The 26568-nt window shown below is 41.2% G+C and overlaps 1 protein-coding gene across 13 annotated transcripts in view; it reads right to left on the minus strand.

Annotated features, from left to right (window-relative positions):
- The window catches only part of LOC140458187 (calcium-dependent secretion activator 2-like), a 746655-nt gene that overhangs the window by 566544 nt on the left and 153543 nt on the right, over window positions 1-26568 (minus strand). For all 13 annotated transcript variants that reach the window (XM_072552408.1, XM_072552415.1, XM_072552410.1 and 10 more), the window contains exon 2: window positions 10867-10980. In XM_072552408.1, coding sequence (XP_072408509.1) covers window positions 10867-10980 — 114 coding nt within the window. The remainder of the gene's footprint in view (window positions 1-10866; window positions 10981-26568) is intronic.

Genomic DNA, 26568 nt, shown 5'->3' on the forward strand with positions numbered 1-26568 from the left:
AATATTCTCAAAAAAAATTGTGTTCCTTCTTACAGGAGGTTCCTCTAAGTCTGTTTCTTCTGAACAAAAGTCTCCCACACACTGACATTTCTTAAGGGAAGCCTTCAGGGAGTCTTTGAAGTGCTTCCTGGGTCTTGCTCAGAGATGGGCAAAGAAGATTGGCTGTGGGGGTGGAACTCAGGCACCTGCAGCATATGGGCAGTGGAGATGGATTCTGATAATCATGGCCTCAACACGAGTGGTATTGGCCTCTTCAAGGATGCTGATGTGGAGAATCCATTTCAAACACAAAACAGTACCTTCTATTGCATGAGATAACTTCAAACTTACAATCAGACTTTGCACAAACCGCATCACCTGTAAAACCAGACCAACGTAACTACCATCTTAGATGACAACTGGCCTTCACTGCTCTGCAATTCCTTCCATTTTCCTTGTGTGTATCCTCTTTCACTTTACACCCTACATTTTAATGTTACACTTCCAGGGTAACACTTTGTCATTAAAGGTGCTACATAAACGCAAATTGTTGTTACTCTTATGTTGAGCAGAAGTGAAAACAGTGCAAATCACAGTCAAATGAACCACTGAAATAAGAATGCTTAATTAGGATGATTCCCTAAAAAAAGATTAGGGAGTAAATTCAGTTAATAGCTGCTAAAACTCAAGGTTCCATCACTGGTCTGCTTCAGGAAAAATGTAATTGGCTACACAACTGTGGCTTTGGGAAGAATTTTATCCTAACTCAAGATTCCTGCTAACTACTGGAAGTGAATTGCCAGATATCAAGTGAGGATTGGATCCAGCACAACTATGATGCCATTCCTTGACAAATTCTCACCATGAATGCTGCGATATGAATTATATTTATTGAGTCAGGCAGTGGAAGATGCTTGGCACCTCTGAACACTTATCACAGCAAGGAATCAACACCTTCAACAGGACAGGAAAGAGAAAAACTGACATTTGTGTCATCAGCACAGCAAGAATACTGTTGCGTCATGAATCACAGCAGGCTAGCTGCAGAAGGGTATTCATTTTCTGTTCTCTGGCAGAGGTAGTTCAATTTTCATTTTATTACAATGTTGTCACAGGAAACAGCATGATAAATGCAGTCTCTGAAAAAGGGAACACAGTCTCAAAAGGGGTTTCTCCAAAAGCCCCATGCTCTTCTGGCTTCCTCTGCAACTGCAACTTTCCCCACTCAGCCACTAACAGCCATGCCTTCAGCATGCCTCAGCACTAAGCTCCGAAATTTACTCTGCACCTCTATCCCTCCCCCACTTTCAGGCATTCATTAAAACCCACCTCTGACTAAGTTTGTCTCCTGTCCAGAGCTCTGTAAAATGATGTTCAGTGACACTGCTGTGGAATTTGGACATTTCACCACATTCAAGGGGCTATAGAAATCAAAGGGTTGTTTCTGGCAACAGTAATTGGCTGCCAGCATCATCCAGCTTTTGAGTTGCTGTTTTAATCACAGTTTGCTGATATAGAATGGGCTGTGAACTGAATGTGCAGTATATTATTCATGCCAGCAAGGTTAGGAAAGCAGTACAAACACAACAATCTGAATTAATAGAGAAATCGCACAAGGATTTCACAAAATCCTTATATAAACATATCTACTGACACTGAGCCAAAGGTGAAGACTTTAGGAAGAAAATGATGAAATTTAAGGGATGCAAGTGCAGACATAGAATCAGATCCCCTAAAGTGTGGAAACAGTCCATTCTGCCTATCCAGTCTGCTCTGACCTTACAAAGGGCATCAGACTTAGCCCCCTACCTAATCCCTGTAATCTTGCATTCACCTCGCCTCCACACCCCTGCATACTATGGGGCAATTTAGCATGGCCAATCCATCTCTAACCTGCACACCTTTGGACATTGGGAGGAAACCAGAGGACTTGGAGAAATCCCACGCATTCACGAGGAGAATGTGCAAACTCCACAGATGCACAGTCACCTGAGGGTGGAATCAAACCCGGGTCCCTGGGCACTGTGAAGCAGTAGTGTTAACCAGTAGGTCACCACACCAGCTTTCATGGAGATGATTATGGGTGCAATTCATAGACAGTTATAAGGTGACTTTATTTAGAGAGTCAACCGTTATTTTCTGAGTGCTTTGAATTATCCCTCACTCTGACAGCCAGCGGCAGTGTTTCATTTCCTTTCCTTCCTGAGCACTCTCCTCTCACTGTGGTGATTTACAAGTAAAAGCATCTTGACCTGTAGGTTACCATCCATGACATTAAAATTAATAGCCTTCAACCTAACCTCTGTTCCACAACATTAAAACAACACGTATCACATTGAAAAATTCATGCCTAGAGGATAAAAACACAACTTGGAGCAGAGCTAAGTTGTGGGCTCACATTTCTCATTGGTAATGTAACAACCACCTCAGTTACGTGTGATGACAATAAAGTATGGTCTACTGTTGCATATTTGTATGTGAACTTTGGAAAGCCGAGTAAGTGTCACTATCTCGGTCACGTAATTATCAAAACTTCTAGCAGATGCATTGTCAGGTGAAATAGTCCCCAGCCTATTTTGTGTTCTGACATGGGCTTTTTCCTTTGGTGCTGAAAATGTGTTGCTGGAAAAGCGCAGCAGGTCAGGCAGCATCCAAGGAGCAGGAGAATCGACGTTTCAGGCATGAGCCTTTCTTCGGGAATGAGGTAAGTGTGCCAAGCAGGCTAAGATAAAGGGTAGGGAGGAGGGACTTGGGGGAGTGGCATTGGAAACGCAATAGGTGGAAGGAGGTAAAGGTGAGGGTGATAGGCCGGAGTGGGGGTGGGGACGGAGAGGTCAGGAAGAAGATTGCAGGTTAGGAAGGTGGTGCTGAGTTCGAGGATTGGAACTGAGAACGTGGCTGAAGAGCTTCTGGGCAGGGATGACAACCTGGGGTGTGCAGTGAGAGAGGGACTCACTGAAATCCTTGTAGAGGGAGGAAGAGAGCTTCTTCAAGGAAGATTAGATTAGATTAAATTAGATTACTTACAATGTGGAAACAGGCCCTTCGGCCCAACAAGTCCACACCGCCCCGCCGAAGCGTAACCCACCCATACCCCTACCCCTACATCTACATCTACCCCTTACCTAACACTACGGGCAATTTAGCAATGGCCAATTCACCTGACCTGCACATCTTTTGGACTGTGGGATGAAACCGGAGCACCCGGAGGAATCCCACGCAGACACGGGGAGAACGTGCAAACTCCACACAGTCAGTCGCCTGAGGCGGGAATTGAACCCGGGTCTCTGGCACTGTGAGGCAGCAGTGCTAACCACTGTGCCACGGTGCCGCCCACAAGGCATCCTTGCAAGAAGCTCTTCAGCCACATTCTCAGTCCCAACCCTCAAACTCAGCACCACCTTCCTAACCTGCAATCTTCTTCCTGACCTCTCCGCCCCCACGCCCACTCCGGCCTATCACCCTCACCTTTATCTCCTTCCACCTATCGCGTTTCCAACGTCCCTCCCCTAAGTCTCTCCTCCCTACCCTTTATCTTAGCCTGCTTGGCACACCTTCCTCATCCCTGAAGAAGGGCTCATGCCCGAAAATTGATTCTCCTGCTTCTTGGATGCTGCCTGACCTGCTGCGCTTTTCCAGCAATACATTTTCAGCTCTGATCTCCAGCATCTGCAGTCCTCACTTTCCCCTAGAAGATGTTTCCTTTGGTCTCAATTTTTGGTTCTTGTACACAGCACTTATTGCAGGAGGTGCCTCCTCTCAAGAAAAATATCTAACTATTCACTGTATCCCATCTCCTGGCTTCCCAAACAGGGCAATTCACCTGTGCTACACTTCTCACAGTAAGAGTTCCAAAACTACACCACAAGATGAAGTTCCCTAGATCATTAACCACTAGCCACTTGCAGATTTTGTCAAAGGAATAATGATGCAGCCTTTTAAATAGTAATTTCAGCCTTTTAAGTGCTCTGCTCACTTGTCCCTGGTAAACACTTTCCCAGAGCAACTCAGTAGAACCTTGGACACCATGGCAACGTGCATTAGAGCACACCCACACCATGTGACTAGGCCATCTGCTGACATCAATCCTTAAAGCACACGACAAAGGCCAGCATGCATTGTCATGTTATCACATGATCAAGGCAGAATTAGCCTCCTTGGAATGATTAATGTGCAGGTTTATTAAGGGATGATAAATAACAAATTGTAAGGAATTATTCAACACCAGAACATTTTGGATATTGTCATAATGGGGCTATCATGTTAATTTAGGTCTCACTTAAAATTAAATGCAGATTCCTGCTCAGAGATGGACACTAAGTTCAGTAAAGGGTCAGAACAGACCAATACATTTCTGGTAAAGCTTAACAAAGGTTGTCCACATTTTGATTAATAGCTGCTTTATACCTAACCAATTAAAAATAAGAGCAAATTGTAATTTCCCCCAACACAAAAGGAATAAAGATACGGGAAGTATTTTTGCTTTGTACCTCATTTCTCATTAGTTGTACCTGGATTCCTGCCAACTTAGATTTGTGACTTAGATTTTGATTTTAATTAAATTCAATATTTCGTCACAAAGCTTTGAAACATCAGCTATCTGGGGAAGGGTAATGGCTCAGGAAAAAAAGTATAAATTGCTTGTTCGTATAACCTTACCATTTTGACTATGACCCATGGTGTCCTCACTGTAGCCACAAGCCAATTTAAAATGCATAGATCATCCTACAGCTCTAATGATCATTCACATGTCACAGAGGTCTGGGTTTTAGAAGTGGAATGATCGCAAATACTAATTCCAGATTTCAGGCATTAAATCATCCAAAATGAGGAAGATATACTAAACCACTGTCAATTAATGTTCTTGGCTCAGACAATCACTTTAGTCTCCAAGACATATTTGCATGTGCAGTGAAGCAGGTCCCACAGTGACATACATTTCACCTCAGTAGTATAGACTGAATTTTCCTTGAGCACAGCAGGAAGCTGGTAACATTTGATGAAAGCTTCTGACAATCCCTCACTCTTGTCGATGCCTTTAACAACCTTTCATTCAAACATGAACTAATCTTGGTTCAGATCACCCACAAAATATACAGTGTCTGAAAAGCATTCAGTCATGCCAGAGCAACGAAAGATATGGACAATGTTAAAGTAGGTAATTGTGTTCTATAACTTTCCTCAACTTGCTTCCCATAAAGACTCCCAGTTCCTCCATCTCTGTCGCATCTGTTCCAATCATACCAACTTCGAGGAGGGAGCCTCTGAAAAGTCCACCTTCTTCCGCAACCTAGGATTCCCAGCACCATCATTGACAAGGCCCTCAACTAGGTCTGACCCATCTCTTGCACTTCAGCCCTCACCCGCTCCCCTCCATCCTGCAACAATGATAGTTTAGATTTAGATTAGATTACATTACAGTGTGGAAACAGGCCCTACAGCCCAACAAGTCCACACCCACCCGCCGAAGCGCAACCCACCCATGCCCCTACATTTACCCCTTACCTAACACTACGGGCAATTTAGCATGGCCAATTCACCTGACCTGCACATCTTTGGACTGTGGGAGGAAACCGGAGCACCCGGAGGAAACCCACGCAACCTCCACACAGTCAGTCGCCTGAGGTGGGAATTGAACCCGGGTCTCAGGCGCTGTGAGGCAGCAGTGCTAACCACTGTGCCACTGTGCCGCCCACGGGTCCCCCTTGTCCTTACCTACCATCCCACCAGCATTCACATCCAGAGGAGCATTAGCCACCATTTTCGCCACTTCCAGTGGGACACCACCAGATTCCTCTCCCCTCCCTAGTCAGCATTCTGCAGGGACCGTTCCCTCCGGGATACCCTGGTCCACTTCTCCTTCACTCCCAATACCACCTGCCGGCTCCAGGGCACCTTCTTTGCAACAGCAGGTGTAACATATGCCCACTTACTTCCTCCCTCAGTATCCAAGGGCCCAAACACACCTTCTAGCTGAAGCAGCATTTGATCTGCACTTCACACAAACTAATCTATTGCATTTGCTGCTCACAATGTGGTCTCCACTACATTGGGGAATACAAAGGGTAGAATGGGTGACCGCTTTGTGGAACACCTACGTTCTGTCTGCAAAAAAGATCAAACTTCCTCTTGCCTGTCCCTTCAACATGCCATCCTTTTCTGTTGCCAACGTCTGCATCTCAGGCTTGTTGCAGTGCTTCAGCAAAGTTTAGCGCAAGCTGGAAGAACACCACCTCATTTTCTGCATGGGCACCTTGCAGCCCTCCAGACGCAATATCGAGTTCAATAACTTCAAGGTTTGTACTCCTCCCATGTCCTTACCCCAGCCCCAACACTCCAGGCCTTGTTTTCACATGCTATGCTATTACAAACAACCCACTATCAGCCACTAACAATCCCCATTAATAGCCATTCATCCTCCCAGCCAGATCATTCTCCACTCCTTTGTCTGTCCAACTGCTCTTTGGGCTCTATCCCCGCCTATCATTTACTCCTTACCTCCTTCCCTCCACCCTATCTTCTGCATAAAAACATAATTTTCCTGGACTACAGTTCTAAGGAAGGGTCACTGGACCCAAACGTTAACTCTGACTTCTCTCTACAGATGCTGCCAGACCTGCTGAGCCTTTCCAGCAGTTCCTACTTTGGTTCTATAGGAATCTGACTAGTCAACAAGTATGTTGGAAGTGACTTGTACAGGCAGCCTCGTTGTCCCTTATGCTCATTCTTTGTGAAGCAATAATTTTAGATGTTAAACAAAATTATCTTCACATTTATTAACAACGTTCTATCACATGGCTCCCTGCAGGTAATAATTTATAAAACAGTTTATCAGTTAAAATCATTGACTGAATATTTGAAAATGCCAGCTATTTTGATCCACTTTAAAATATATTTTGAACATGGAAAAAAATTGAAGTCATTAGTTAAATTCCTTTTCTGAGCCATTTTAGTCAGTGCAATTGGTAAAAAAAAACCTCTCATTTAGAAGGTCCACTCTCAAAATTAGCATTCTTTTAACTTTTCATTGTAGCCACTTAATTAGTATTGAGCGACTTGGCAAGCATTTAACTGTAAGAGGCATCACAGATTATTCTGATAATAGGCTTTCCTAATGACCAAGCATGGGCCTTTAGCCACTGAACAGAAGCAGAGACGTTGCACCCTTTGAGAAATATGACCAATGTTAATACCTAAACTTGAGTCTAGAACTGAAAGGAAAGCTTGGTTTAAAAAAAGGGAACTGCAATCCATTTCAGTGCTTTGATTCATGTGGCGCAGTCAGACAAATATAGAATTTACTTGACTTCTGGCTTCCAAATTTACATCTATTCTCCAAACATAATTACACCAGTCTTGATAAAACTAATTGCATGAATGAGATGTACAGCACCAAAACAGGTTCTCTTAAAGAAAAATAAAGCCCAAATCTGTTCAATCTTTCTTAATAGCTGTAACGTCTCAGATCCAGTACAATTCTTGAGATTTTTCTAGCGTTTCCATATTGATGTTAAAAGGTTAGAACTCACAAAACCAGGTTATAGTCCAACAGGCTTATTTGGAAGTACTGCTCCTTCAGCAGGTGGTTGTGGAGTATAAGATCATAGGACACAGAATTTATTTCGTATAAATTCTGTATCCTAGATCTTATACTCCACAACCACCAGATGAAAGAGCAACACTCTGAAAGCTAGTGCTTCCAAATAAACCTGTTGGACTATAACCTGGTGTGTGATTTTTAAACTTTGTACACCCCAGTCCGATACCGACATTTCCAAATCATTGATTTTAAGAGAGAGAGACTGGAATTACGAAATGTGCATGGCATTTTCAAGCTGAACATCACATTGCTACTTTTGAAGTCTACTTTGGGAGTCATTTGAAGTCGTGGTCGGGTTTCCGAAAAAAATGACTTGAAGCAAAATAACTTTAAGTGAAGCAAGGTGTCCCATAGGAATCAATGAACCAGTTAGGTTCCTGCAGATAAAAACAAAAAGAACTCAGCAGGTATGGGTGCACATGTGGAGAAACCACGGAAGTCATTGGACTCAATGTTATGTCTCAATGTTATGTTATGTTTTGAGCTTCTCCAGCATTTTGTTTTTATCTCAGATTTTCAAAGCTTTGTACGCTACTATTGTAGATTCCTGTGGGTCATCAACGTACAAGTTGAAATACTGCACCATACATGTGCACTGTGCATTCTTAGCTAAACTAAATTCAAAATTAAAAACAAGTTTCTAAATATTGTAGAGGTACCATTTTAATTGAAGGGAAAGAATTATTATAGGAAGAATCTTTATAGGAAGGATGTGGAGGCACTGGAACGGGTGCAGAGGAGGTTTACCAGGATGTTGCCTGGTATGGTAGGAAGATCCTATGAGGAAAGGCTGAGGCACTTGGGGTTGTTTTCTTTGGAGAAAAGAAGGTTTAGGGGTGATTTGATAGAGGTGTACAAGATGATTAGGGGGTTAGATAGGGTTGACAGTGAGAACCTTTTTCCGCGTATGGAGTCAGCTATTACAAGGGGGCATAGCTTTAAATTAAGGGGGGGTAGATATAGGACTGATGTTAGGGGTAGGTTCTTCACTCAGCGAGTCGTAAGATCATGGAATGCCCTGCCAGTAGCAGTAGTGGACTCTCCCTCTTTATGGGTATTTAAGCGGGCATTGGATAGGTATATGGAGGATAGTGGGTTAGTGTAGGTTAGGTGGGCTTTGATCGGCGCAACATCGAGGGCCGAAGGGCCTGTACTGCGCTGTATTGTTCTATGTTCTATGTTCTAATTGCAGTTCACATGATGGGTGGCACAGTGGTTAGCACGGTTCAATTCCCGGCCTCGGGCGACTGTCTGTGTGGAGTTTGCACATTCTCCCCGTGTCGGTGTGGGTTTCCTCTGGGTGCTCTGGTTTCCTTCCACAGTCCAAAAGTGTGCAGGTTAGGTGAATTGGCCATGCTAAATAGCCCGTAGTGTTAGGTGAAGGGGTAAATGTAGGGGAATGAGTCTGGGTGGGTTGCTCTTCGGAGAGTCGGTGTGGACTTGTTGGGCCGAAGGGCCTGTTTCCACATTGTAATTAATCTAGTCTAAAATGGCTATTTTTGGAATGTCAGTGTGCAGCTTTTCTACTGAGGCAACATATTCGAAATACAAAGTGGGCAGTATTTATTAGACTGGAAACTAGTGATGACAGTCAACCAAATGATATAATACCAACAAATAATATTAAAGCTCCACTTCAGCAGTGAAAATGGAAAGCAAGGGTTAATAGTTGGTAAAGTGCTGTTTTCATCTCTTTCTCTGGAAGTGCTCTGCTTCAAGCCTGAATTTTTAAATTAGAAATCCAGGAGCAGGAAAATGAGAAATCGCCATTATTCCCCACGTGATCTTCAGAGCCCACCCCTCTCCAGTACACAAATGGTGCAAAATATCAGGATAGGTGCATGAATTGGAAAGGCCATGACTGTAGCAGTGGCAGCAAATTCACACTTTGCCCACAACTGCCAACACTCACCTCAAGCCCCACCTACTTTCACTCCTCACCACTAATCACTTGCGTAAGTTCCAACCTTGTTTTCAGTCCCATCACAGTAGAGAGCAGTCTTTCCTCCTGATTCTACTTCACTCTCCTCCCCGGGATGAGAACAAATGGACTGTACCAGGAATGGCCTGAATAGGCCATTGTGAAGTCCCCTTGCACATTGCAAAGAATCAATAGAAGATTGCAGATAGACACTGACATGCAATGATGCACAATTCCAATGACCACAATGCATGTAAATTATGTTAACATAAAACAGCAATACAAAACTGAAAAAGGCCCCAAAAATTAACCAATGCTATGAATAACTGGGATGAAGCAGAGCAATCTAAAACAAGGCCTTAATGTACCTGGAAAAATAGATCCCATAGTTTAATTAGTATTTTGTATTACTTATAAGAGATGGCATTTATTTCCATAGTAACAGATGTTTTATCTCTACGTTCATTTGTTCTTCTCTCCCATTCAGCTTATTTTAAAGTATAGGTGATGCTTTGGTTTATCCTATCAAAGTGAGCGGCCTCTCAATTATCAATGTTAAAACTATTTGACCCATTCTGTGGAATTCATTAGCGCAAAAGGCTGTGAAGGTCCAACCTTTGACAGTGATAGAAAAGTTCTTGATTGGTAAGGGGATCAAGAGTTAGAGGGCAGGCAGGAGGACAGGGTTGACAAACACATCAGTCAAGATTGAATGGCAGAGCAGACTCAAGGGGCTGAATGGCCTAATTCTGTTCCTTTATCTTATGTTTCTTTGGCCATTTTTCCTTGGTGTTAGAGCTACTTCCCCGTAGTTTGGAATCATCAACAAATTTTGGTTATGAGGTTTTGCTCTTTTTTTCATCTAGAAGTGTTCTTGCGCACAACTGAATATTGATTTTTAACCATCACACCAAATCAGTGACTTTTTTTCCATGTATTAACCAACACCAGTAAATCATCCATGTTTCCAATTGGATAATTTACATGTAAAACTCATTAAGGGCAATGGAAACCATCAAAAGTGGGGAGAGAAAGGATCAGGGGAAGAGAAGAGGGGCTAAATCAAAATGGAGTTGGAGGGGGCAAATCTCAGTTTCTGTTCTAAGTTAATTAACCTCTATCAGTTGAGAGTTGTGGATTCTATAATTCACCTCAGCAGGAGAATAAATGGGTCAAGATTCCCTTTCTGAATGTCAATCCAGGAACCACTGCAGAAAAGACAATAATTCCAATATCACAGGTGTTGCCCTTTAAGGTCAACCATAAAAACACCCAGCAGAACAGAATACCTTCTGAAGAGTGGCAAAAAGACTTGAAACAGCCAAAGATCCAAACGAACAGCCAAATCACTAAGGTTCACCCATACCTCATAGTAGCTTTGAATTGCATTCCAAAATGCTTCATCTGCAATAATCTGTGTTTCACCATTCAAGAAGGCCTGAAATCGGTCTTTAACTGTCTGGAGCTGTTGCTTGTTCAACTGCAACAAAACAAAAGGAAAAAGTTTATTACAATACTTGTCAACTGTTTTTAAAGGTACTTCTGTTCAGAAGTGCCAATTATCTAGAAATCTCTCTTAAAAGGCATCATTTTTTCTTGTCACACTACTGAATTACAAACTGGTGGAAATATTCTGTTGCAGCTCATCACAAGAAATGTAAAATATTCTATTTTTCATTGCATTTGCACCTCTCTGTTCTGAAGAGGCTCACTGCTGCTGGCATATGGTTTTATTACTATGGGTTGCCATCTGGCATTTCACACAAGTGTTCAATTCTTGCACGCTTGACCCTTCAGTTATTATTTGCTCCTTGTTCCTGTCCAGTTAGCATCACTGATCTGCTCAGTCTGCCTCTAAGCCAAGCCACAGTGCTTACTTCTGTGAAGCCCTCTGCTTTCAAAAGGTTGAACATAACACTCCACAATCTTATTCTCAAGTTTCCGGTTGCTCTTCTGTTCCATGTCCAAATGTTATCACTTCCCTCTGAAGTGCTTTGGGATGTGAAGGGAAGGCCAAAAAAATGTGTTTTAGTGGGAGGATGATATGAGCTGGTAAATATGTCTCCTAACTGTGCATTTCCTTGCACATAATTTTATTGGTCAATTATGAAGTAATGCTGCAACTCAAGAATTAGTGGACTTCAATCTGACATAAAACAATAGCACCAGAGGTCCATCAACAGATAAAGAATGCAAGCTCAAACAAAACATTAATATACCTTTACAAAAGCAGGTTTTGTTTAAATAATTTAGCACTGAGGGCCAGCAAGAGTAACCACAACACTAAATGGTTTAAATTTCCAAGCATTGCAAGTGGCTCAGAACAGCCACCAGTTTTACCCAGCATATGCAAAAGATGGTCCAACTGGCAAATTGGCCATGTAACCTGATATGTGTCATTGCAGCAGTCAGTCAGGTTTCTCCAAGATGTAGAAGAGGCTGAAACAAGCTGTCTTGGTGGCAGACGGGCAGAGATTTCCAGCGAGCCAACAGATACTCAAGTGTTGTGACAACCTTGGCTGCAAACAGCAGAGAGTCGACCATTTTGTCTGCCTCATGTGTTTCTTTGGTAGAAGCTTTTTTAATATTTTGGACAAAGCAGGAATGGGAGCAAGTTTTCCCCTCCAAAGTCAATACAGCACGGTATTGTTTGATGCACTCCTTTCCTTTTGAACTTTTGTCCTGCATAGGATCCCTACAGTGTGGAAACAGGCCATTTTGGCCCAACACCAACCTTCCGAAGAGTATCCCACCCAGACCCATTCCCCTACCCTATTACTCTGCATTGCCCCTAACTAATGCACCTAACCTACATATCCCTGAATGCTATGGGCAATTTAGCATGGCCAATTTACCTTAACCTGCACATCTTTGGATTGTGGGCAGAAACCAGAGCACCCAGAGAAAACCCACGCAGACACGGGGTGGATGTGCAGACTCCAGACAGACAGTTGTCCAAGGCTGGAATTCAGCCTGGACTCCTACACTCACTCTCTGGAGGTCAAACAGCAATTGACTTTGAATCCCGGAACTATATACTGAAATAATTCAACAAGGTCAGCTTTCAGTCATGTTACAAAGACAAGCATGTTAAGTGCTGGTGCCCATCTCAGTGGGCTAATTGGAAGAATATTAAGCTAAGAGTGTAGCTTTGCCTCCTCCAGACTTTCCATTGCAAGTGAAGAGGTAACTGTAATAGCATTCATAACCATTTAACATTATGAGCTTTGGGGGTTTTCTTTGTCCAGAGTTGACTAGAGGCAGCCCTTGGTGTCTTCTGCTGGAATATCTACATAATGCAGGGGGCCCAGAAGATTCAGAAAATATGATCAGCCTCAGCTATTTTATGAGTTTTCCAGAAAACCAGCAAGTTGTCCATTTTTAAAAGAAGATAAACATGGAAAACTAAAACAAAGTAGAGTTTTGCTATTTATATATGCTATTTGTGCACCTGTATGGCACTGTATGGTTGCATCCTGATATCCAGTCACATTTGGAAAAGTAATATAGAAATGGTTAGGTTAAATAGACCAAGATCTAGCTTCGCTTCCACAATCCTAGTAGTCGCATGAGACAACGATAATGGAGGTACTGAAGATTCATAGCAATCAATCTTTCAGTTAGTCTATGACATATGATCAAAACCCAAGTGATAAAACAACCTTGAGAACAATTGACCTAAAATAAAAATCAATCATACAGTATATTCTAAAACAATTTTTGAAATAAATAACAGAGGCAAGGCAAGTGAAATACCTCTACATTTTATATTCAGTGGAAAGTTCACCTTGCAATCCAAGTTCAACATTATGCCATGACCTCCTCCCTGCTCTAGCTCATGCGCTATATGAACAGAAAACCTGATTACAATCAAAAGAAGGGCAAGTTTCTTTTCTAAAGGACTTGGCAAATGCCGTTAGAATGAATTTTGATCAATGCATCCTCACTAAGTAAGTAACTAAGACTTATATTATTTTTGCCAATGTTTGATTGGTGAGTTGGCAGATGTAATACACAGGTTGCCAAAAAAAAGTTTGCTCAAACATATAACCCATGTCAATAAGCAACATTCATGCTGAGCTTATAGTTCCTTTGTTCATAGTAATTACACTGTGGTGTAATGAATAATGCTATGCTTTACTAGATAGGAAATCTAGCTTTATGTTTAAGTAATATAGTATGCTAGTCTACTGTAATAGAAGTTAACCTTATCTCAAGTGCAAAGGATTTGTAAATGCAGGATTGCTATGGCAACCATTTGTTTAAAACATACCCATCAAACATGGAAAACAGGTACACATCATGGAAATAAAGTTGCATATAAATGTTCTGTCACTGATTCTGTACCTAAATATATGATGACATTCTGAATTTAACTTTGTTCTCCTTTGCAAACATTATCACAATAAGTTGATCTTGAAAGCATATTAAAAATGAAATAATAACTGGAATATTAGGTTCAGTATTCAATTAAATTACTATAAATTTTATCAAGATTGAACTTCAAACTTCAATTAAAATTACATAAAGTACATTGTTGCATTGACCTATAAAGAATCCGCTCCGATGGTTATTTTATGAAAATGCAGTCATTAGCTGCATTTTTTCAGTCTCCATTAGATTTTCTGTTGTTTAAGAAAAATTGGCTTAATGAAGTCTTTTGTGTTAGCATTCACCCACTACGATTTATTTCAGCAAAGAACTACTTTGTGAATAAATTTCCTTTTCCAAAAATGTTCACCTAACTGCACTTTCTATCAGACCACAGATGGTGATTGCCTACAGCAAAGCTACGCTTCAGTCCCACTGACAATGTCGGATCTCCCAAAACACATCTGAATATCTGAAAATGGAGTGAACAGTTGGAAAGTAAAAGCAAAATGAAACAAATTCACTTCAAAAACTTTCACCACATTAACTGTGATGCAGTGCAGGGATTGAACTGGACAGAGAATAGAATTTCTTTGTTCTCAGCTTTTCTCAAATAAACTGACTGAAGTGTGAAATTAAGATGAACCTCTCAGCATGAAACAGTGCAGGTAAAATGGACACATTGGTACTCAGACAGACCTTAAATACTGTCCAAATTGGCGAAGCCCAAGGCCTCTGAGGTTCTGCTAGAATTCTTTATCCATAAGGTTGATTAAGAAAGGGGATGCATGTGACAGTAAATTACTGAAGAAAATGAGTAAATATGAACAACATTTTTTTTTAAAAAAGGTATCTTTTGGTTTTAAAGAAAGAAATGATTGGGTACTGTGGGTTTGGGAGAATCTTCAAGGAACAATATGGCCTTTCAATACAGGAGAAAGTGGATACTGCAGAGGCTGCCGATTAGATTCAAGATTATAGTAGTGCTGGAAAAGCACAGCAGGTCAGGCAGCATCCGAGGAGCAGGAAAAATCAACGTTTCAGGCAAAAGCCTGACCTGCTGTGCTTTTCCAGCACTACCTTAATCTTGACTGTCAATATAAGAGCTGGATCCATCCCTCACAAGGAGGTTAACAGATTAAACATTATTGAACACTGTTGCTTCAAGGAGATTGGTACGACAGTCATGAAGGAGAAATCTGACCAACAGTCTGAGGAGGAATGGGTTCAATTATAAAGGAATTGGCAACTTCAAAGACTGTGTATTAGAGATGTATTTGAGCATTCTAATATCAGGCATTTTTCAAGCATTTATTTGATGGTTTTAGAGTAAGGTAGTAGCTTTGTCATCTTTGTGTTATTGTTTTATTTTCTCTTCCTTCTCAATCTGTTAAATCTGTAACTATTTTCTACAAATATTTTAAGTAAACCTCATTATGTGTTAGAACCTTTCAGGTGAGTCAATAATTTATCCTCTTGTAATTCAAGGGTCGAAATGAACTCTGTGGGTTTCCTCCGGGTGCTCTGGTTTCCTCTAAAAATGTGCAGTTTAGGTGAATTGGCCATGCTAAATTGCCTGTAATGTGAGGTGAAGGGGTAAATGTAGCGGGATGGGTCTGGGGGGGTTGATGTTTGGAGGGTCAGTGTGGACTTGTTGGGCCGAAGGGCCTGTTTCCACACTGTAAATAATCTAATCTAATCTAATCTAATCTAAACTTCAGCCTGAGTGAACGATTTATATTAAACAAAAACACAAGGCTTTTGGAACTGGGACAGAAAACTTTATTCTAATTTTGGTAGCTAGTACATAATGGTGCTGCATTATGATTCACTAGATGTATCAAAAGTGAGAGTTAAACAATCACAACAGAAATTTTGAATTGTTGCCCTGTTCCCACAACCAACCACAAGGAGCCCTGGTGCGTGGACCTCATGAGTAGCAGTAAAAGGTGATCAGTCTTTCCACAGGTTTTTCTCCCCCCATGGGGGGAATCAGTTGGACCCAGGCCCAGATCCATTGCTTGGAGGCTTCAGTGTTGACAGTGGAGGAGGCCGGAGCCAGGACCCCATCGCTGCCTGGAGGAGAGTCAAAGTGGGGAGCAGGAGATACCAGACCATCTCAGACACAGCAGTTGCGGGAGTGGTGGCGACATGCAGAGTTGGGCCTGTAATCTAGGCCCTGGAGCCCGTTAGAAACTCCAATCAATGTCCAGGAACAAACGGAGTAGCTGCAGAGGGTGCGAGAAGAGGGAAAGATGAACTCCATTGCAGCAAAATCTTTCATTATGTTCCAGCGTTTCAAGATGGTGCCAGAGCATGACAACAATTTGCAGTTTGCACACAAGAAAGTACTTTTCACTGCATTTTTATATATGTGTGAAAATAAATCTAATTCTAATTCTAAACTAAGGCTGGTCCTGTGTGAGGAGGCAGTACAAGGTAAGGGCTGCCAGTATTACCAGGACTGGGGACACTAGGCAGCTCAAGGCAGGATGAGTGGGAAGAGGGAAGAGCACGGGAGCCAGAACAGTCGAGCTGAAGAGCACGTCAGAGATTTCTGGTGAAAAGTTAAAACTTGGGAGTTGTAAACAAAAGAAAGCAGAATCAAAACTGAAATAATAAATTGCAAAGAGGTAAAGGCACCTGTAGTGATCCCAGTGAACCAAGACCTGAACAAAAATTCAGCAGCTCCTTTCCTCTTTGCTCTAAATTATTGCACTACTCCCAGAGACCAACAGAGAAGTGGTAAGATATTGTGCAGATCCGAAATGTTTCGTTTCCACCATGCATTGCTTATCTGCAAAAATATAAATTCAGAATTACAAAGAAGCATGAAGGAGAGCAAGTAAAACTTACCCTAAATTACTGCCCAGGATCACAATACAAAAGTTGCTCAGGTAAAGGACAATGAGGTAGAAATTTTGAATCAGCACCGAAAGCAGTTTAGTCACAAGCATCAGAAATTGAAAATTGGGTTTTAGTGAAAAAGGAAAAAGTATTTCCGTAGTAGATTTTGGGGCAGGGGAGTAAAAGGAGATCATATTCCTTCTTTAATGTGGTATACAAGTCATTTAATGTTCATGCACTGTCTCTTTAAAAAGCTTCTATAAATATTCCAGTACCGTTGCTTTGACTCAGATCCTCTTTCTCAATTATTGTCACCCATTTGTGTAAGACTGCAACAAATATTTCCTTTAGCTATAAAGCTTAATTTCTTCAGTTTGTTCTGATTGTCCTTAAAAACAAACAAGTAACTCATTTGAAAACATACCTTAAGTATGAAAAACAGGCTGAATTTCAAGCCCTCCTTAAAGACAGGAACAATGTTGAAAGTGTGCAGATGTTACAAGACCAGTCAGCTTGCTGAATCACTGGCATGGACATTGGTTGCTGCAGGGTCAGGGTTGGGGTTGGGGTCAGCAAAGACTGCCCAGCCCAATATGGCGGCAGACAATTAGGCTTAAGAATCTTACTCATCAGGGATTGAGCTCCCAGATAGGGAAATTCCAGTTGGTTTAAAGTTTCATGATCTAATGGAAGTGGTTGGGGTCAGGTCATCTGCCTGGAAACCGGTTCCCATGAAGCTGGATGCTAGCATTCTAAACAAAAGCTTATGTGGCTTTCCCACCTGTCTAGATGAAAGTACAGCCATATGCTATACTAAAGAGGGCCCCCTCCACTCCCACAAGTGGGTGACTGAGCTGCTCCCTTAATGTTTAAGGTAACAGTTTTAAGAAGGTGACAAAGGATGTACCTTCTGGTTGAAATGCCCACTCAGTTACTGAAACTGCTTTGCAGTTGTACCCTCTTCTGAGGCATACTGGTCCTCCAGCTTCAAAATGTTACTCTCTACCATTTATTGGACAGTCAACCTGCCCTCATCTCAATTCAGGGAGCTGTCTGGCTACAGTTTCCTGTTCACGAGGCAAAAAATTGAGCCCAAAAATAAAAGTGACGCAATTCACTAGTTATGTGCCATTTTAACAATTTTATTCACTGTGTAGGAAGATTGCTTACTTGGTTATTGGGGTAAACTGATTAACTTTCATTGTTACAATTGTGAAGTTCTGGCTATTCCAACACTATCATGCTGACAACCTTATGGCTCTAGTAAACTAAAGGTTCAGGGCAATGCTTCTGAGATAGCCGCTCAAATCACACACTGACGACAAAAAACCTTATGGCATCAAGCCAAACTTGAGTATAGAGAACACTGCACTCATTCAGGTGTTGACTGTGACTTAGAAATTGAAGATTATAAGGACACAAAGAAAATAAGGACACAAATGCATTCTGGAAGGGGCTTCAAAGTCCAACATAAAGAATCTCTCAGTAGTGTCAACAATAACTGCCAGACCCTTGCAGGAAATACCTGGGAGACTGACACTGCAGCAGGTAGTAAGGGAACCAACAACATAGCATATGGTGTCTCCTTAACTCAGAAAGAATATTTGTGCCAAAGCAGGAATGCAACAAAGCCATGTTTCCAGGATGGCAAGATTGTCTTCTGGAGAGAGACTGGGTAAATTTGGCCTGTACTCTCCAAGTATCAAAGTGAGGTGATCTCAGTGAATTCTATGACACATTAAAGGGATAGATGGAATAGATGTTGGCATAGCATGATATCTCCTCTGAATAGGGAGTCTAGAACCATAATTTAAAAATAAGTGTGTGTGTGTGTGTGTGTGTGTGTTGGGGGGGTGGGTTGGCATTTAGAATGGAGATGAGGAGATTTTCTTTATTGGAGGGTTATGAATCTTTCAAATTCTCTACCAAAGGGGGCTATGGAAGCTCAGCCATTGAGAATATTTAGACATTGATAAATTTGGATTACCAATGGCATACAGGGCAATGGGAATAGTGTGGATGAAAGGGACTGATGTGTTCAATCAGCCAATGTCATATTAAATGGAGGGGCTGACTCAATGGAATGTATGGCCTATCTTGCTCCTGTTTTATCAATAACCTTCTCTTCATCAGAAGTGGTGACAGTTGCTGATGATTGAACAATGTTCTGTGCCATTCATGTGCCTCTGATACTGAAGCAATCCATAAACATATCAGAAAGACCTGATTCTGCTGTACAATCACAGGTTAGAGGCTAAGAACTCTGCAATAAGTAACTTGTCTCCCGACTCCCCAAATCCTGTCCACCATCTACATGGGACAAATCATGAGTGTTATGGATTATTCTCCATTTGTCTGGATTAGTGAAGAAAAGCTGATTGGCACCCTATCCACGAACTTCAGCATTCACTGTCCTCACCACTGACACACATTCCAAACCCATTACCCATATCCAATGAAAAGAACAAAGACAGCAAAGGTATGGTAATACCACCAGCTGTGGACAGCACGGTGACACAGTGGTTAGCACTGCTGCCTCACAGCGCCAGAGACCTGGGTTCAATTCCTGCCTCAGGCGACTGACTGTGTGGAGTTTGCACATTCTCCATGTCTGTGTGGGTTTCTTCCGGGTGCTCCGGTTTCCTCCCACAGTCCAAAAAATGTGCAGGTCTGGTGAATTGGCCATGATAAATTGCCCGTAGTGTTAGGGGCAGGGGTAAATGTAGGGGAATGGGTCTGGGTGGGTTGCGCTTCGGCGGGTCACTATGGACTTGTTGGGCCAAAGGGCCTGTTTCCACACTGTAAGTAATCTAATCTTAAGTAAGTCCCCCTTCCAAGTGATACACCAACATGACTTGGAACTGTTACCACTTCTGAAGTGCCACTGTATTAAAAACCTGAACTTCCTTTATAATAGCACAATGGGTTTACCTTCATGCCGGACAACAACATTTCAAGAAGGTGATTCAATGATATCTTCTCAAAAGGAAATTAGGAATTAGCAGATGCTGCTCTTGCCAAAAACGTTCAAATTCTGTGCACAGTTTGAAAGAAAAGTTCAAAACCTCTGGACATGGTTATAGAGAAAATTGACTTGAGTGATTGGAGAATGATATTAACATGTATGAAAGCTGGTTCAATACACTCCATGAATTTGGACTCGAAACATTTGAGAGGACTATTTGCTTTATCATCTTGGTTATACTGGAAGATGATAGCCTTTAGCAAACGTACACCACCCTTTGATCCTTTGATTGGCTTTAATCAAAGCAAGACTGATCAAAAAGAATAAAAACAGTATGATTAAAGTATCTTACTGTGATCTCTATGACAACAATCTGGAGACATCTTGTAAGTGAAATAATTCCGCAGTATAAGCCAAAGAGTCATCAGTGATGCCATCAATGAATTCTATTATTTTACTGGATTTTAATTTGTAAGAAGAGAGAGTTTTGTACAAGTTTTAACAGCAGCACAGCTTGATTAAAGAAATCAAATATCCTTTGCTTCTTTGTTTGGCAAATTTCTTTATAAAAAATTACTTGAAAGCAGCAAGAAACTGTGTGACAGATTGATCATGTTTGGCTTCATCTTTTTCCAGAAGAAGTTAACCATTTTCAGAGAAAGCAGATTTTAGTTTTTCTGTTACTGGATTCACTCTGTTTAAATCTTTACAAATTTTTTTTTTTAGCAATTTATGATAGTTATTTCTAAATGACTTAATCTAAAAAGTGACTTCAGCAAGCTATGGAGCATTCTTTTTGTGGCATTTGTTGGAGCAGGTGATTCGACTGTACTCGGAATTTAAGACCTTATCTTCATCATTCAGTAGGTATCAATTCTCCCGTCCTGATAAAAACTGGACCGCGATTGTTACTACTATCATGTTGGTTTTAACATATACAATGTCATTTGTCGCCTTCTAAGACATTGCTTAGTGATGACAGGGCACGTCAGAAAGAAACATTGATGAAACTAAACATGTAGGAGTAATTAATTTTAAAGAAAAGTTCTAGCCTATTACGATGCATCAAGGATGGATGTTCTGGTGAAATAAAAATTAAAAACAAGTCGTCCAATCATTCCAACAATACTAGTCCAGTTGAAATCTATTTCGGGGTTAGGGACAATAAGACCATTGTATTATTGCACAAAGTGAACTTTCTCTGAAATTGGAATAGTTTTAAAACACTATAATCATCTCAGACTATGTCATAGGATAGTTTAGCGAAAAATGTACTAGAAGAGGCCAAGTAAAATAAACAAAAAATTACTTGTCAATATGATGTTGTGATTACCAGCTAAAGTTCCTCCAGCGGTCACAACAGCAATGTAAATGGTGTACAAAATTGGCTGAGGGTAAGCAATTGAAGGTATAAAATAGGAACAGGGAAACTACACCAGAACATGAAAATTTCTTTAGGTGATTATGCGATAATTGCAACCTTTTAAAGTTAGTGAAAGGATAAATCAGATGGCATAAATCAGATAAGTATGGTTCACCAATTATGCAGCTTTAGCCTGACTGCATACAGGAGTGTACTAACCTGGTATTAATGTACATTCCAGTGAAAGTTAAAAAGGTTTAAGTGAGAATTGATAACTCTCCACTGGAGATGTATGCGTCCATATGCCTATAGAAAGCCAAATTAACTTGCAGCTTATTGCAGGAGAGGAAGAGGGACATCAGGTCTGACAAGTGCCTCTTATGAATCATTAGTGGTTCATCCTCTCCTATGGTCAACCAAACAGGCCCCTTAGAACCAACATGGGATAGATGTTTTGAATAGTGCCCTGTTACCAATCGTTAGCTGATTCCACAACACACAACAGAAGCAGCGATCTGAATACCATTCAGCATCACTGGATTTGCATGACAAAGGGCAGAAACACCAGATTATTAAACTACTGCATGCCTAACCCTAACCCTATTGCAGTTGGGCTAAAGTTGTGGGCATCCTCTTGAGACAGGGTGTAGAAGTGACTACTGCAGCTTTCAAGTCCATCCTTGAGGCATTTGCTGCGTATTTCAACTGAAAACAAACCTTGTAAATGAGTGAGTGTGATTTGACGAAAGTTCTCAGTGGCTAGGGAAATCCATAGAATAGCTCATCACTGACCTTTTTAGCACATGAGCCATGGTGGATGGGGAAGCATTAAACAACAAACTCATTCACAGAAAGGCAATGGTAGGCAGCTCTGATGAGAAGCCAATTTGACTGCGGAATAAGCAATTCAGTACATGACACAGGCTTAGGTCAGACTTCAGAACTGGGCTATTATCTGAGGAAACACTGAGACTTTGGCTCAACTGGTGAGTTGGGTAAGCCACAATATGGCAATGTCACCCTCCTTGCCATAAGCAGAACGAACTAGTACAGCAGCGATTTCAAACGCTCACATGGTGCAGCAAAGCAATACCACAGGTCCATAAATGCTCAACAATGCAGAGAGACTGCAGATTTAAACATCATCGTGACAAAAGCAGCGGAAAAGAAAAATCCCAGAAAGAAAAATGAAAAAAGTTCTCAAAATTCAGAAAGATCAATAAATAAACAATGAACAGCCAGAAAAGGAAAACCAATTTCTTGAATGAAGTCAAGGAAGGCATTTAGAGGTTCTTGACATGCAAATTGGAAGTGAAGAGATAAAGATTAAACTCGAAACCAGGGCAGTAGTTTCAGCTCTGACCTGCTGGGATCTCCAGCATTGTTGTTTTCAGCAGTTTCAGTTTTAGTCAGCAACTTCACATCTTAGATCAATGAACATTTTGGGGACAGATCTTCAAGTATAAGGTCAGTTCACTACCACATTAAACCAGAAAGGGTGAGAGATCAACAAGATTTTCCATGTCTTAAAGAACAATACAACTTCTCCTTCAAGTAGGAATGCACACACTCAATTAGGTCTTTGGAAAACAGGAATGCAGTATCACAGGGCAATAATGGAACTGTATTTCATCAATATTTCCCACAGTTCTTACAAAGTCCATGAAGCTCGAGGAGGAATATCACTTCACCTTATTCAAGATGCCAAGCCAGTACGTTTGCGCCCTCCCAGGAGGGTTCCACATTCATTGCTGAATTTAAAGCATGGCTCAACAGCAGACTACAGAGTGGTAATATCACCAATCACACAGCCTACAAGATGGTTTATTGGGCTTTGACAAGTCCCTAAGCCAAATGATATGCTCAGGCTACACACAGACCTCATATTCAATTGAATAAGGCTGTGCATAGGGAAATCCACCAAAGTTTTTCAGTGGATGGCAGTCTGGTAAAACTAGCCAAGAGCATACTCATCATGAAGTTAGATGCTTATAGATGCTTTTTTGCAAACACCCCGAGACTGCAAGTCAAGGTTATTATTCATCTTCATTGCACCTTTTGAGCAATTTTGCCTTAACAACTTAGCCTTTGGCATATCATCAGCCCCAGAAATAGTTCAATGTGCAATCACTCATTTTTCAGAAGGGCAAAAATTGGATTAATCTATCATGTAGATGACATATTCATACAAAGCATTATAAAGCAAGAGCACAAATCAGTGTTTTGAAGTTCAGAAAGCATTACAGAATGCAGGCTTCACTTTGAATAAAATGTATAAATTTGCCTGGACTGAAATTAGATTCTTGGGCCATTTCACCAGAGAAGACTCATCAGAACATGAGCAGGCTGTCCAATCCATCGAGCCATTCAATTAGATCATGGCTGACCATCCATCTCAATGTATTTTTCCTTGACGCCATTAGTCTGCAGAAATCTATTGAGTTCTATCTTAAACATATCAAAACTTGAGCTTCAACAGACCTCTAGGGTAGAAAATTACAAAGCTTCACCATCTTTCAATTATATCCATCTTCAATGGCCTACCACTTATTCTGGGGCTAGATTCAGCAGCTAGGGAAACATCTTGTCCATACCCACCTTTGTAATTTCAATTAAGCCACCTCTCATTCTGAAATTCTAGAGAATACAAATCCAGGTTCCTCAACCTTCCTGCATAAGACAATTCCCACCATCCCAGGAATTAATTTGATAAATTTCTGGTGCACTCCCTCTACGGTAAGTAAAGTCTTCCTTCGATGTGGAGACTACAACTGTACACAGTTCTCCAGATAAAATCTGATAGCTATTCTATTCTATACAAACTGCAGTAAAACATCTTCACTTCTACTTACTCAAAGCCTCTTGTGATAAAGGCCAACATTCCATTTGCATTCCTAACTGTTTGCTGCAACTGCATGCTAACTTTTAGAGACTCATGAACAAAGACACCAAATTTCTTTGACATCAGCGCTTCCCAACCTCTCACCAATCAAAAAAATACTCAACCTATGGGTAACTTCACACTTAGTCACATTGTGTTCCATCAGTCACGTCCTTGTCCATTTTGCTAGCAAGTTTAAGTCTGCTTGAAACTTTCCTGCATCTTTCTTACAATGTACATTCCCACCTGCTTTTGCGGCATTAGCAAATTCTGAAAATATTACATCCCAGTCATTCAACAGTCAACCAGGGTCAGGGTAACAATAGCTAAAAGCTAGTCTATTTCACATTCAGCATCAACTGGAACAGATTATGCAACCAGAGGGAAAGAGAGAGAGAAATGTTTTAGCAGTAAAGTGGGAATGTGAATGTTTCTCGGACTACCTGATGGGATTGAAGTTACAAACTGAGACAGGACACAGATCATTGTTACACTTTGTTGCCATGGAGACAGTCAAAATGCTATTATGTATCTAGAGATTCAGACTCAGATTTATGTCTTATAAAGTCTACATGCCCGAGTTTTTCCTGGTAATAGTCTGTGCATTCTCTTGATGAAGATTTAACACTTATTGAGGTAAAAAAATGTCAGTCATAGATTGTTTACCAGCCTTTGCAATGTAGTTGCAGGAAATCTGAGAAGTATAAAAAGCAGCTTTATGAACTCATCAGGAAGTTTCACCTAGATGGTTCATACAGTGAACAAAGGAAACATTTGGCGATAGGAAGTGATCTTCTAGGTTTCAATCTCAGGCTGTAATACCAAAACTAATGAGCGAATAATTCATAAAATCCACAAAGGCCACTTGGCGAGCTCGACATGGACTATTCCCTTCAGCTGTAAGGTGACCAGTCACTTCAAAAGAAATTGAAGATTTCATATCATTTTGTCATAATTAATAGCCAGACACGAACAAAACTCTGAGCTTCTACTTTTCCAAACAAGGTTGGGACTAGACCAAACCCACTTCCAAGGTAAAGGATATTTGATCAGGGTAAGTTACTGTACAGGTGGAAATAAACTTCTAAACTCCACACTTGTGCAATTGTGGCAGTAATCAAAGCATTAAAGAAAAGTTCTTCCACTCAAGGGTACTGAGGCAAGACTGCTTCAGGCAACAGTCCCCAGTTTGTGAAAAAATACTTGCACTGATTCACAGTAGAATCAATTAGATATCAATCACATCACTCTTCCTTCACCCACAGGGCAATGGAGAATAGGAGAAAATGCATCAAGCCATGAAGTTGTTGGCAATCAAAACAGTGACTGGAATTTAGCCTCAGTGAATCACTGATCAACACCCTAAAAGAATTACTTAAGGGGAGATGTTAAAAGCTGAAGGTCCACTTCCACACCAAAACTTTAGATAAAATATTACCTCTCAAGACCATGTGGATTGAGAAGAGACAAGCTAACAAAAGAATTGGTAGAATTGGCTTGCTAGGACCATACCAACCACATATGTGGTCTGAAGTCACACAATTCGGATCAGATAAGGGTGAGAGATTTCCTTTCCTAAAAAGGAAATTTGTGAACTACTTGGGTTTTATGACAATTAGCAAGATTGCCATTCAGTTAGCTTTCCATTTTCATTTATATTTACATTTCACCATTTGCCATACCCAATGCATTAGCCTCGGTCTTTGCAAAACTAGTCCAGTGCATTACCACTGTGTCTCCATCTGCACTAAACATTCAGAGTATATGAAGGACAGGTCTCAAAACATACTCAGTTGTTCTACTCTAGAAGTACAATGCTCTTCAATGGAGTCCAGGTATACACATTCTAGTGAGTTCTATTTCAGCCATCCACACACTGTAAAAACCCTCTTAACCTTTGCTGACTTGTCTTTATATAGTCATAGTCAGAGATGTGCAGACCATACGGTGCAACTCCTTCATACTGACCATACACCGGAGGCTAATCTAGTCCCATTTGCCAGCACCTGGCCAATATCCCTCGAAACCCTTGTTCTTTTTTTCACTTTTTAAAAATCAACCTGTTCAAACGTGTCAATTCACACCTCCACGTGAAGTGGGACATGAATCTGGATCTTCTGGCCCAGAAGCAGGGACACTGCCACTGCACCAGAACAATTAACTTTCATTAGTTCACAACACCCATTTGCATTGTACTAGGTACTCAGCATCTTATTAGAACAGTATTGCATGAAATGGTTAATGTGCCTCAGGAGGACTAGGGAAGTTATAAACCAAAAACTTTAGATAAAATGTTACCTCTCAAGACCATGTGGATTGAGAAGAGACAAGCTAACATAGAAGATTAGATTAGATTACTTAGTGTGGAAACAGGCCCTTCGGCCCAACAAGTCCACACTGACCCGCCGAAGCGCAACCCACCCATTCCCCTACATTTACCCCTTTATCGAACACTACGGGCAATTTAGCCTGGCCAATTCACCTGACCTGCACATCTTTGGACTGTGGGAGGAAACCGGAGCACCCGGAGGAAACCCACGCAGACACAGGGAGAATGTGCAAACTCCACACAGTCAATGAGTTGGGAATTGAACCCAGGTCTCTAGCTTGTGAGGCAGCAGTGCTAACCACTATGCCACCG

Source organism: Chiloscyllium punctatum, chromosome 32 (genome assembly GCF_047496795.1).
Source record: "Chiloscyllium punctatum isolate Juve2018m chromosome 32, sChiPun1.3, whole genome shotgun sequence".
NCBI lineage: Eukaryota > Metazoa > Chordata > Chondrichthyes > Orectolobiformes > Hemiscylliidae > Chiloscyllium > Chiloscyllium punctatum.